The 14162-nt window shown below is 41.1% G+C and overlaps 1 protein-coding gene across 23 annotated transcripts in view; it reads left to right on the top strand.

Moving 5' to 3' along the window:
• The window catches only part of Ppfibp2 (PPFIB scaffold protein 2), a 148655-nt gene that overhangs the window by 105489 nt on the left and 29004 nt on the right, over positions 1–14162 (top strand). For 19 of the 23 annotated variants that reach the window (XM_076846806.2, XM_076846811.2, XM_076846803.2 and 16 more), the window contains 3 exons: positions 4352–4534; positions 7042–7134; positions 12626–12737. In XM_076846806.2, the coding sequence (XP_076702921.1) occupies positions 4352–4534; positions 7042–7134; positions 12626–12737 (388 nt within the window). The remainder of the gene's footprint in view (positions 1–4351; positions 4535–7041; positions 7135–12625; positions 12738–14162) is intronic. The other 4 variants (XM_076846813.2, XM_076846814.2, XM_076846815.2 and 1 more) reach the window with 1 other exon arrangement.

Below are 14162 nucleotides of genomic sequence, written 5' to 3' on the forward strand. Positions count from 1 at the left end.
AGCCACATGACCTGAAATAAATTCCTCATTCTTGTAACTGAGCATGCTCTTTGCTAGTATGCTCAGGTCCTCTGCTTCTTTCTGTAGCTACTGGAGCACAGGGACTTAAAATTATGAGTGTTGCTGAAGCTGCACTGCGGTCATGTGATGGAGATGTTTATTTTGAGTGAGACATTTTGCTAGCTCAGGTCACCAGAGGTTGTAATTGTGTGAATAAAGGGAATGCTGCTTTCCTTCCTATACTGCTGCTGTTGTTTTCCAGTGAATGTATTTAGCCTAAGGGCTGATTGCTTGTGGTTTGGAAAAAACAGGACTTTTTTTTTTTTTTTTTTTTTTAAGTAGCCAGAACTGAAGTAAACTTCCTCAGGATAGCTCCAGCTTTATCCTCAAATTCCATTTTATGTTTCAATGAAAAAAAGAAGCTGCTGTTAACAAGAGTGCTGCAGACTGCTCTTTCTGCTCTGGTTCTGATCATACCCTTAAGCCACGGTTCTTAAGTCTGCTCTGAGTTATGGAAATGATTTCTTGTGGCCACTCAGTAAGACCTGAGGACTTGGAGGCACAGATTTTTTGATGGCCAGTCCGGCTTAGGGGTTGCTATGTAGTGGCTCACAGGAGCTAAGGGTGAATATTGAGTTTCCTATTTATTTTACCTTTTCTCTCCAACCTTTTGCAATGGTTCTGGGCTATATCAGGGTATCCAAGATTTAATTAATTAGATTTACTCCTGAAAAGCAGGATTACAGAAGATGGAAAGTTAGTGCCAGATTTAGGATTATATAACTTGAAATATGAGTATGATATAACATGAATATAAGAAATATTCCCCAATCATTCAAAATTCAAGATATAGCAAAAGGTCTCCTTCTACATCTGTCTGATAACCAGAAGTCAGGATCCTATGTTATCAGTTTGTTTTGTATCTTTACAGTTATTTTATGCATGAACAAGCAATTCATGTGGAGACATACACACACATACACACACACACACACACACACATACACACACACACACACAGAAAGACTCAGGGGCAAAGGAAGCCTCTGTATGGTACCACAGATCAAAGACATTTCAGAGGCATATTAATCAAAAGGGTATTGGAGAAGGGATGTGTGGGGAGCCTGCATCTGAATCCTATTGTGGGACCCAGTGAGTTCTGAGCATAGCTGCCAGAGCTGCTTGTTAAGAGGGGAGCAGGGATCCAGGAGTGCTGACAAATGGAGTTATCCCAATTTATCAGGGATTTATGTGAACAGGAAGAGAATTAGAAAGAATCTTTAGGTTTTCCTGGTTGAACATGGGATGGCCTACAACCCAGGTGGTGGTGAGGTTATCATTCCTTCTTCTTGTGGTTAGGACCTTAGAAGGGAGGGATTTCACTTTCTCAGCAGGAGCAATCAGAATGATGGACTCTGGCCACAGAGCAAGAGCTTGGAACATTTTATGTGCTCAGACATGGACAGGCCTGGGAAGAAGATTTTTATTATTCTTGCTTTTATAAATATGCTTTTTTCATTAGTATAAGAAATATACTTCAGTCATTCAAAATTCAAGAGTTCAAGAGGATATATAGCAAAAGGTCTCCTTCTATACCTGTCTGATAGCCAACAGTCAGGATCCAATGTTATCAGTTTGTTTTGTATCTTTGCAGTTATTTTATGCATGGACAAGCAATTCCTGTGGATACACACACACACACACACACACACACACACACACACAGAGAGAGAGAGAGAGAGAGAGAGAGAGAGAGAGAGAGTGTTAGTTTACAAATTCACACTATTCTAAACCTTTCTTTTAAAAATGTACCATTCTTAGAGTTCTTTTCACACTAAGTATAATAAGAACAACAACAAAAACTTCCTCATATATACTTATGTCTGCATATTTTCTGCTGACTATGCTTTAATGAATTTAACCAGTTCACTTTGGTAGACATTTGTTTCCAAGTTTTTGTGGTTACACATAATACTTTTAGCGAAAAATCTCTCTGTGTGAAGCTCTTGAAGTGGAAATGATGGGTCAAGAGTACATGCACTTGAAATTTTGATATATTTCCAAATTGCTGTCTATAGAGGTTATTTCTTTTTATATATATTTATTTTTTTAGGTGTAGATGGACACAACACAATGCCTTTATTTTTATGTGGTGCTGAGGATGGAACCCGGGGCCACCCGCGCTAGGCGAGTGCTCTACTGCTGAGCCACAATCCCAGCCCCAATATAGAGGTTATTTCTACCATCAATAAAATGCCAGGACAATATTAAATTGGAATAAAGGAAGAGGAAAAGAAAAATTGATAATTGTGAACCAGTTTAACTAGTAGGAAGGGAAGGAAAAGCTATGATTGTGGGAGGTCCTGAGTAGTTTCACATAGAAAAGAACCATAAAAATGAACTTTGATGATTGGCAAAGCAGGATTAACAAACTGCATAAACTGAGATTACAACATAGAGCAGCAATTACAATCTCATAAACATAACCTGAACTTCATGATGTGGGACCCAAGAATGGATAAATCACTTGCAAAAAACAGCTTTAAAAGAGTTTGTGAGGTGGAAGAGAAACATTTATGGTAAGAGAGGAGATGGGCCAGCTCTGAAGATAAAGAATTAGAAAGCTAAATTTAAGTGTCACATGTGATGATACACACATACCAGGAAACAATAACAACATGTAGTTAGGGAGAACTAAGGGTTATGGCTTGGCAGTGTTGGGTGTATCACATGGTCACACAAAGCAGAGGAAGAAAAATAGATACATTTCTGTTATACATCCCCAAACTGATCAGATACAGACAAGGGTCAGTAATGGAGGGAAAGGGGCAACAATTATTTGGATAAATCCTAAAAAGTCTTCAGTTGAATGCTGAAGTATTTGAAAGTTTTTTTTTTTCATTTATTAGGGTCTACCTAAAAAGGAAGAATATAAAACTGGGAAAGCTGCCCTTCTAGCTACAAATTTGAAGCAAAGGGAGAAAGTGCTTTTTGATGGAAAAGTGTGTTAAGAGTGAGTGGTCATTTTTATTTGAAAGTTCATGTAATTGAGCAAGGGAAAAACTAGACACAGACAGACATGCACTTTGAAAGTTTATAAATAAAGAATCTGGGGAACTCTAGAAGAGAAGATGATTCAATGATATTGAGCTGCTGAAAAAAATAATATAGTTCTCACTGTGCCACGTCACAGATAATATCAATAAAAAGGAAGGACTTAACAATACCTTGAGAGAAACTAGATTTTAAAGGGACCTATACAAAAGATAGAAAGGAAATTTACTAGACAAATAAAAGTGCACCTGCATGACCAGTATCAGGAAGGGCAAACTCCCAACAAAGAATAGTGCTGCTGAGGACAATAGAAAGCCTTTTAAAAAGGTACGTTTTTATTTTTAATAAGATCAAAGGAAGAATAGGCTTGATCCTTCTAATGCCTCTGACAGGTGCAAAGAACTTAGGACAGCAGTCCCAAAGCTGTTTTTTGCAAGTGACTTTTGAAGGAGTTAAGGAAAATCAAGTGAGTTGCTGGGAAACTAAAAGTGAACCCTTCTTGATTTTCAAAATAGTGAAAATAAAAAGTTAGATGGGTTCTGAAAAACTTGCTTTATTGGGTTTGGAGTCAGCCCTCTGATGATTTATGGGAAACTATAAGAAAAAGTAGGAATTGTGTCCAGTATGAGTGAATCACTTCAAATTCGACCTCATTGGTGTGGCTGGGAGTGTGTCTTATAGTGGTAGACCAGGAAGGTCCACACTTCAGTGGGGCATTGCAAAACCTTGCTTGGGATGGTCTTTTGGACAAGGCAAAGAAATATAGATTGGGTGCTAAAATAGGTCTATTGACATCTGAATGAGCATAGGGTTGGGGACACGTTATCATGTATGCGTCATGTGTAATGTGTAGGTCACTTGTACATGGCTGTTGACACGTTTGGGTGTGTGCATGGGGGAGTTAGCATGTGTAGCATGGACACGTGTGTGGAAGGGAGGTGTCTTTCTGTGTGCCCCTATTATATACCTGTCTTTGCTGTTGCTTCTGCTTGGGTGAAGCAATCTCAAAGACTGTTCATCTCAGATGTTGACATGGAAGGATGACCATTCAACATAGCACAAAGGAGGTGTCGGGGGTTTGCTCAAACTGGAAGAAAGGCTAAAGATACAGCAAGTCTCAGGAAAAATGCCACGTCTTTTGGTTCCTGAGAAGAGAATGGTCTACCATGGACAGTGACTATTGGGGGCACCTGCTGCTTACCCTCTGTATACTTCCTTCCATGTTACTCTCCACAGGAGTTCTGCCTCTGTTCACTGACCTTGAGTGCTTTTCTCTTCTTTCTCTTCCTTCCCACAGTCAGTTCTGAATGTGATCAGTGAGCTGCAGGAGCAGATGTGTAGGCTGCAGATGGACATCCACAGGCAGATCCAAGAGCGCCTCTTACTCAGTAGGGACCACTCTGAGGAGGTGGCGGCCAGCAGCTGTATGGCTGAGCCCCAGCCCTGCAGCCAGAACTGTGCCCCTTGGGAGGGTTCACCTGTAGGAACCATACTTAAGTATATCAGAGCATGCGTGTGTGGGACATTTCATTGCTGGAGGGCTGGGGTTTCTCTTCTAACCAGCACAGAGTGCGGTGGCTTAGCATGGATCTGGTATTACCTTGGATCAGAGATTGGACTGTTCAGTCCTCTTGTGATGTGAGGTGAGCTCTGAGAACCTTACTAAGCATGGTCTGAGCAAGTGAGTCAGCCCTCCAACAGGAATGAGGTGTGTCATATTCTCTGAGTAATGGGGTATCTATGCAAAAGGTAATCTTGGGAGTCTCCTCCCCAAGATTCAGTCACATTCTTTCTCCTGCACTGGAAGATTAAATGGAACTGCATTTCACATGATTCTCCTTTTTTAAAGGAAAAACACATTATTGTGAAAAAGAATCAAATTATGTTTAAAGAGGTTTAGCCCTAGTGGGAAAATAGAATACAAATTTTCATTTGCTGATAACAATTAAATCATCATCTGAATTTCCAGGAAAAAAAATACCCCACATAATCACTTTAGAGTGATTTCATGACCTGGAGGTCATGCCTGGGGCCATATGCCAAAGAAGTCACAAGAGCATGGAGAGCATAACCTCTACATCCCCATAGTGGTATCCTCTACTTTTCCTATTGTGCCATCTGTCATGCCCTCTCAGGAACAATAGAAGAACCCCCATTGTAGGGATTGGAGGGATTGGAGCACCACAGGCAGGACCAATAATGTTCCTATTTACTGAAAGTTGAAACAGGTGACTGAGACCTTGAAGTCTAACAATGTGAATCATGGACACAATAACTTGAGTTTTAAGACATTTTTTCTTTTTAGACAGGTGTTACCAATGTTCACCTCAGCTATAAGGCAATTTTAACAAGTTCCCCTACAAAATTTAGGTGTAAGCAATGTCACTTTGCAGCAGAATGTTTCAGAATGCAAAGAACTCAGGTGTTCATTCATTGATAAATAATACATACCTACTATGTACCAGAACCTGCTGGCAAACACTTAGTAGATTTAAAGTATAGGAGAACTAGCTATTAACAATCACATGGAGAAAGAGATTAGGAAGGGGGCAGGCTAGGCTGACTGCATTAGTTTATGAACTTTGAGAAGCAAGGGAATATGGTGAACAGATTTGTGTTTTAATCATTATTCCCCTGGATGCTGTAGAATTCATTGATTGCAACAAAGGAGCAATCAATGAAGAGACTGTCAGGCTACCAAACATTCATTGCTATAGGAGAAAATGAGATATTCCGGTTATTTTCTTGGAGGTGAAACTGATAAAGGCCCTGGAAATAAATTACAAATGTAAGGGAAGAGGGAGAAAGAGATACCAATTGCTCAGGCAAATAGATGGATGAGACTAATGACTAAGATGGGGAATTAAGAATTCCAATTGGGACCTGACAGTTCTGAGATGCCTGTGTAACATCTGCATGGAAATGTTAAGTAGGAAGCTTGTGATGTGAGTTTGGAATTCAGAAAGCCTATTGAGATAATGATTTTTATGCCAGTTCATCTGATAGGGAATCTTGGTTCAAGACCACAAAGCTTAGTGATATCTTCTTATTGGAGTAACTTAAAAAGCAAGGGCCCTAACCTCAGAAGATATGGGCTTGAATTCCAGCTTTACCACTTGCTAGCTATATGAACACAGGCAGGTTGTTTAAATATCCTTTCTCCACTCAGCCACTGTCAGTGGCTCCCTACCATTCAAAGGAGGGCATCAGAATTCCTTATAGTCTTATCTGAAAGCCTTTATAATAAAGCCCCATCTTAACTTCCCAGCCTCATCTCCCACTGTGTGCTGACACCCATCCAGCCCAACACAATAATAGGTTATCTCCCTTTCTGTCTTCTGCCTTTCTCCTAACCCCCATGTATCTTTTTGCTCTCTTCTTTTTTCATACTAACCTCCTACTCTGAATTAAAATGCCATACTGGGGGTGTCTACATTTGACACATAACATTTGTTCTCTTGTGTCATTTCTATCCTGCTTTCATTTCCTCTGTGAAACCTGCAAGAGTCACTGACCTCTACCCTGCCCTACCTGCTGTTCCTCCAACTTCAGCACAGAGAGATGCTTCCAATTAACCTGCTTCCTTCTCCTTTGCCTAAATTGCAAGGGGGGAAAATAACCCACTTTTGTTCGGCATCTCTGGTCCTCTCATGCTTGAGTCTTACTTTTCAGGCTCCCTACACACCTGTGCATGAATTGGGTATACCCCACATAGGACATAAATATCAGAGAAAAGGGCAGGCAGAGCAAGTTCTAAAAAATAAAACAACAGTTTTCTTATACCTGGAACTCCGTGGCCTTTTTTTTTAACACAGCCACAAAGCTTTGCCTGAAACACAAACTGTTTCAAAATGGAAGCTGCAGTGTAGAGCTTGATGTGGTTACTGCTGCCCCTGGCATTGTCTTTGCATGAGCTTAACCAGGTTTGGAGACCCAGAGCTTGCCCTTTAAACATTAGAACTTTGTCTTTCTCCCTCTTCCTTCTAGGAATTACTACAAGAGCTTAAGCACCTCAAAATCAAAGTGGAAGAGCTGGAAAATGAACGGAATCAATATGAATGGAAGCTGAAGGCCACTAAGGTAAAAGGCAGATGTGATGCTCACAGGGAGGGGTTCTGTGGGGAGGATTATGGTTCAAACCCAGGGTTTCCGGCTGGGTTGAGTACTTGCCTAACATGCCTGAGGCCCTGGGTTCAATCCCCAGTATCTCAAAACCTCAGGGTTTCTAGCAGCCTAAGTTTGAAAATGCAAATCAACCCCTCTAGCTTGTGCAGCAGACGGATTGGATCCAGGGTGGCTCCTCATGGAGAGCCTGGGAGATGATGAGCTGCTGAAATGTAGTAATGAGTTTACTTCCTCTTAGTACATAGCTGACATTCACTGAGAAGGGGCCAGAAGGGAGTGAGAAACTGAGTGAGCCAGTGAGCTAGTAAGTGAGGGGCAGCCAGAGAGTGGTTAGTCATAAAGCACATGAGCATCAATGTTATATTGTGTGCATTGTTTTAAACTTAGCAGTCCCCTTTTATAATTAATTTTTCAAAAAGTCACATGCATTATATTTAGGAATGACTCTATTCCTAAAATGATATAAACTTTGAGTTTTTTTCCCCATCAAATCACATTTCTATTAAACTTGGAGAGGTTGCTATGTAAAGGACACCATGAATAAATTCTGTTGTGAAATAAATATATTCCCTTCTTTTATTTCTTCTGTTTGCAGTGTGGAGATTAAAACTAGTTGAATTTAGCCCACAATTATTTTTTGCTTGCATATTATATTTTAAAATGCCAAACTAATTTCATTTAAACATCAGGAAATTTCACATTAAAATACAGTTAGGCTGTTTTTAGTTCTTAAAGGAATTTAATGTACAGAAATCTATAATATATTTCAAAAAACTAGAAGAGTAAAAAAGTTTCCAACACAAAAATGATTAACATTTGAGATGAAATTTCTTATACCATGATTTGATTATTACACATTCTATATACATATCAAAGTATCATACTTATCAGGCTATACCCTATAAAGATGTGCAAATATTAGGTTTCAGTAAAAAAAAAAAAAATACAGTTGGGCTTTTTTTGAGGAGGTAGAGGAAGCTCTTCACAATCCTGGAAAACATTCCTGCTGGGAGGAGCCTGGCAGCCTTTCCCCTTGGCTAGATGACACACCTGCCTTTCCCTAGGGTTCCTGTAGTGCCACCCACAGTTGTTACTGGATGGTCCCTGTAGGCATTTTAATTTTCACTTATTAGAGTTTTAAAAGTATTTCTTAGAGTTTTATTAAACTATAGTTTGTATTTTTATTTTTCTACAAGTTAATTGCGAATGATACTTTCACAAAGAGTTTTCACACCATAAAAAAAATTAAAGGAATCGGCCGGGCATTGTGGCACACTCCTTTAATCCCAGCAACTTGGGAGGCTGAGGCAAGAGGATCGAAAGTTCAAAGCCTGCTTCAGCAACTTAGTGAGGCCCTAAGCAATGTTGTGAGACCTGCAAGAAGTCATTTGTGAAATACATGGATCTTCTTTCAGTATGGAAGCCAGGGAGAGAGAGGCCTGGGATTGGGAACTTTCCATGGCTCTCCCACCGCCACAGATTGCCCAATGCATGTGACCTTTCCCTCTGCTCTGCTAGGAAGATTTCTTATAGTAGCTCCAGAGATGGGTATAACCCATTAGGAACTGAACAGCCCACCTTTAATCTTTTTTGGAAAAGAACATTCTGTAGGATCTCTTTGATGTTTCCAATACAAATAAAGCAGGCATGGGCCTAATTTTGTCTAGAAGTCTGATCAGCTTGCCTGTCCTATCCCTGCTTTTGAAATGACTGTCTGTGTTCTGTGTGTTTTTTGTTTGTTTGTTTGTTTTGTTTTTTGCAGTTTTATTTCTCTTAGCTTTTATTTCTCAGCCAGTCCATTCCACCGAGGGGAACCCCATCCCCACTATACCTATGCGGGACGTGGGCAAGAAAGATCCTGTCTCAGAATAAAAATATAAGAAAGTTCTGGGGATGTACTCAGTGATTAAGCGCTCCTGGGTTTAATCCTCAATACCAAAAAATAAAGAAATAAAAAATACTCAGCCGTCCTAGGAGCTACCCTGTTAATATTTCCTTCCATATAGTTTTTTCTTTCTTTTTGTGTCTTCCCTCTCCGTTTTTTTCCTTTCTCTCTCTGTTTCTGATGTTGATAATTTATATACAATTTTTTTACCTTTTTTTAATTTAAAATTTTGCAATTTTCCATATAGTGAAAGAAAATACTGAACATGATGTTAATATCTCCCTAATATTCTAACATATAAATATAAAATAACTTGCTTAACCATTTCATAGATGATAAAAAGGAGGCAGAGAGAGGTAAGTAAATCTCCCAGAATTTTTTTTTGGGGGGGGCAGTAACTGGGGATTGAACTCAAGGACATCAACTACTGAGCCACATCCCCAGCCCTATTTTGTATTTTATTTAGAGACAGGGTCTCACTGAGTTGACAGATTGCTTTTGCTGAGGCTGGCTTTGAACTCATGATCCTCCTGCTTCAGCCTCCTGAGCTGTGGGATTACAGGCATATGCCACTGTGCCTGACTCTTTCAAGATCTTATAGCTAGTCAGGACCAACCTGGATGATGGGGTCCATCTGCCCACCTGTCTGTTGATGTCTGATGATGACCTTGGATGTGCTATGTTTCACAGTCACCAATTCTAAGAGCATTGTGTTTGTCCAGTAGCCCAAAACCTTCTACCACAGTGCTCCTTTCAAGCAAGTCCTGTCTTGGTGAAACCTTTGAAGTTGTGCAAACCACCTTGTTGTAAACCAAGTGGCTCTTTTCTTCTTAAATTACCCAAGCTCTTTGCCTTGGCTCATAGACCTGTGAGATGCTCTAGGCTATTTAATAATTGCCAGGTATGGAGTTCCAACTGTGTGCTGGAGTGTACTGATCCCTTTTCAGACTTTTTTTCATTAATTCAAAAAATAACCCAATGGAGTATATTTTGTTATTCTGATTTGGCTGGTAAGGAAAGAGTAGCTTAGTTTGGCCAAGGCGAGATTACTGCTGTCTTTTCCTGCATCAACCTGAATCCCCACAATGAAATCCTGCACTGGTTTTGGAAGTTCTTCAGTTTTCTGCTTAAACTTTCTCAGTTTCTAAAGGTAGGTCACTTTAGTTCTCTTAGGGACTGCCTTTAAAGAAGAATATGACCCCTGGGTTTAATGAGGCCTGGCACTTGCAGGTACCCAGAGCACCCATCTCTGCCTGCCTGCTAGTCTGCCTGGCTATCTCAGGCTTCTTGCTACACAGTTCTTACTTCTATAGTGAGGCCACATACTTTGCCCTAATAGTCAGGGAGAGAGCTTCTGGGCTATTGTTGGCTGGGGTCCTGTGGGGACAGGTACCATTCTAAGGGTAACAGAGTACCTGTGATTTCTGCCCCGTTCTGTGGTCTGGCACAAGGGAGGTTTGGCTATGTCACTTGTCTGTAGGGTTCACAGTATATATATAAGTGTACTCACCCAGAGGCAGGCCTCAGGAGAGAGATCTCAGAGTGCCAGGATCTGGGGTCTGTCACAATAGACCTGCACCACTGAAGTCAAACTGTGGGCCTAGCAGATAAGCATAAGGGATTCAGATTCCTAAAAGAGATCAACACCTACTCTGTTCACAAAGGAAGGGAGAAATGGGAAAGGATATGTCCAAGAAAGGGTAAGAGATTATCTTCCAAGAATAGGCTGGCCCTTATAGAAATGAGAGGCATTTGGGTTGAGAGTCTCAAGGGCAAGCAGAAGCCACTGTCACCATTATCTATAACCCCATGGGCACCTAGGCCCTGAGTGAGCCAAGAAAATCTGCTTCATGGCTGTGCATATCAGCAAGCAGCTTGACATAGCCATACTTGGCTCTCTGCCTCTGTGGAAAAAGATCAGAACAGGGGACAAAGCTCCATAGTGAATTTTGCAAAAAGAAAACCGTACCCATCATGGGCTCTTCGTCCTCTACGTGGTCATACTTCCTATTTGGGGGATGTGAAGGAAGGTTTATTCAGAAACCCTCAAGGTGGGCTCACAGACCCCAAGCCTCAGAACAGTGACGGTCATCTACTCTATTAACTAAGAAGCAGGTATCTGAGGGTTGCATCCTGGCCTGTTCACTGAGTCACTCTTTGATTTCTACACTGAATCCTGTACTGTCCTGTGTTTCTCCCCAGGAAATGGGAGGGTGAATATTGTGGGTATATTGATGTAAGAAAGTAGCAGGGGCTGATGCAAGGTGCATGCTGAAACTGGACACAAGGCCTTTGGGCAGAGGAGCCACCAAAAAGACTTTGGGAAGTTCAAAGATTAATTTGTGACTGTGGGAAAGGACAGTAAGTATTATGCCTTTAGGATCAGAGTTGGGACATGATTAGGGTGCTCGTGGGAAGTCTAAGTCTCATGGGTCAGTCTTTTCTGTGTGTTCCATTGTTCAGGAGTCAGTTCTGACCCCTTTTTAAATTTGTTTTGATGCTCACAGAAATGAGCTGATTATCCATAACGGAAAGAATAGGATAAGAGGAGCAACATTGGTAGCATTTTTTGAAAACTTAACATGCACTAAGTATTAGACTGAGTTGCTCATAACCATTATATTAGTTAATCCTCACTAGAGTCCCAAGAGGTATGTTCTATTTCTCCCATTTTATAGATGAACTGAGGCTCAGAAAGATTGAATTACTTGTCACATGTCATCCAACTAGGACATGCGAGAATCCAAATTTGTTCGACTCCAAAGTGAAGGTGCCTCTTGTGATGAGACAAACAATTTTATTCTTTTAATGAATATGGGAAAGTATAGACAAACACATCTAGTATATGAAATTTAACCTACTAAACTTAGTACTTGGGAACCATCCAGTGCAGCTGCCCATGTGTTTACATATATGAATGCACATATTGCTTTTGTTTTTTGCAAACATTTATGCCAAACACACCCAAATGCTTGTATGTATGTATATTTGGGCAAGTATGCAGATGTGCCTAAAGGCTGGGCAGAGGCATTAACTGTGCCCAAAAGTGTGAGAACATCCAGGGAGGGAGCCTTTGGCTCACGCTTTACCTACCAGTGGTATTTTGATTTCTACTGTATTTCCTGTACCGGGAGTAGGGAGATGAAGCTGCATGCACTCGTTACAGCAGCATATCTAAGTGCTGTAGCTTGAGTATCTTGGGATAAGGAAGATCACATCTAAAATGAGAATGTACAAGTCTGAATCAAGGACTGCACCCTCACATTTACACAATTACAGCTCCTGTGGTCTCAGGGGTACCTTGGCCTCAGTGAGCAAAGGAGAAAAAGAGCCTGGTCAACTAGGAGGATGCAGGAAAAAAAGCAGGTTGATGACCAGAAAGAGTGAGTTTCTTTGGCAGAGTTCCACACTGTGGGGAGAGCAGAGAGCCCTCCTACTTCTATTGCCTCTTTCCCTCACTCATGTCCTAGGGCCCACTGGGCTCTGGGATCAAACATGAGATACTTCATCATAGTTTGGAAGTTGTTCTGAGTTGCTGGGAATTCTCTATTGTTTTTCCAGGCCGAGGTGGCCCAGCTACAAGAGCAAGTGGCTCTGAAAGATGCAGAAATCGAGCGTCTGCATAGCCAGCTCTCCCGGACCACAGCTCTCCACAGTGACCATGCAGAGAGAGGTGACTGGATTGACTATGACAGAATGCAGTTGTTCTGGGCCCACTCTTATAAATGGGCATGTGTATCTATGAATGAGTGTGCATATGCTTGTGTATGTAGTTATGCCATTGTGCACTTTCATGCATGTATGTGTCTGAGCATGCCCAAGTGAGTGGATGCATGCATATATGTGTGCATGTGTGGGAGCCTGTAAAGCACAACTCTGTTGTAGAATCATGTCACGGACTCTTCCTGTATCTAGAACACTCAGTTCTGAATGTTTTTCTCAGGTACACAGCATTCATTGAAGCTCTGTGCAGCCCTCTGAAGCTTTTACTGAGAATGTAGCAAATACCTGACTCTTCCTTTGATTAAAAGGCCTTGTTTCTGTGTTATCCCCAAAAAGGAGGGTTATAAATTCATCCCACCTGACAGCTGTACAAGGCCCTAAGGTTACAGAAGCAAATCAATTTATTCTCATCCTTTACATCTCAACTTAAATGTCATTTCTCAGAAAGACCTTTCCTGACTGCCCAACTACAAGATGATGCCCCTACTCCTTTTATTCTCTGAGAATTCTTCATGTTTACTTCACAGTACTTATTATAACTTATCAGTGTTATATTTGAGGAGATCTTGTGACGATCTTCACTCTGACATGACAAGGATGGTATCTTTCTTGTTTAGGAATGTATCTACAGAGCCCAGCACTGTATTCAGCTCATGGTAACCTCCAAAGTAAAGTAATTGAATAAGGATGGTGAATGGTCCCTGAGGAGTTTAAATCTTACTGATTGAAAATAGAGGATAAATCTTCAAATACTCCAATTAATGCATTTTATCTTTATGGTTATTTGCGATGTATACAGAATGATTACACACCTTCCAGCTTCTCCAGTTGCCACCAGGCTGTAGAGCAATGCTGTTGGAGATCATATTGTCCTATGGATTGGTGCCATTGTAGAGTCTCATCTTGGCCTCAGCACTGCTTAACTTGAATCTCCAGCTGATGTGGAAGCCATGCAACCATGCATCAGTGGCTTAGACTTAAAAAAGAAATTAGTGACCAATATGATGTTCATTCCTGCTGTAGCTTTTCATTGGTATCCTCCAATTGGGTGTCATGTACCTGCCAAGGCCTACCTGTGGAGACTGGGAAGTCGTGAACTATGCCAAACCTTGGCAGAGAGTTCCTGGCCATGACTTCTAGGACAGGCAGGCAGCCTTCCCTCTCTACCCCATGCTTCCCTGCAGTCCAGGCTTTCCAGGACCTGCCCCAGTCAATTATCAGGTACCTCCTAGAGATGGTCCTTTAGTTGTTTGCTGCTCAGGTTGGGTTCTGGCTACAAATCCAAGTTTGACAATCTTTATCTGTAATTTACCTCCTATCCCCACCTCCTGGCAAATTAAGCTACAGAGTTGATGTCAGCTGCCAGCCTAAGATA

The sequence above is a fragment of the Callospermophilus lateralis genome, chromosome 2, assembly GCF_048772815.1.
Source record: "Callospermophilus lateralis isolate mCalLat2 chromosome 2, mCalLat2.hap1, whole genome shotgun sequence".
Classification (NCBI taxonomy): domain Eukaryota; kingdom Metazoa; phylum Chordata; class Mammalia; order Rodentia; family Sciuridae; genus Callospermophilus; species Callospermophilus lateralis.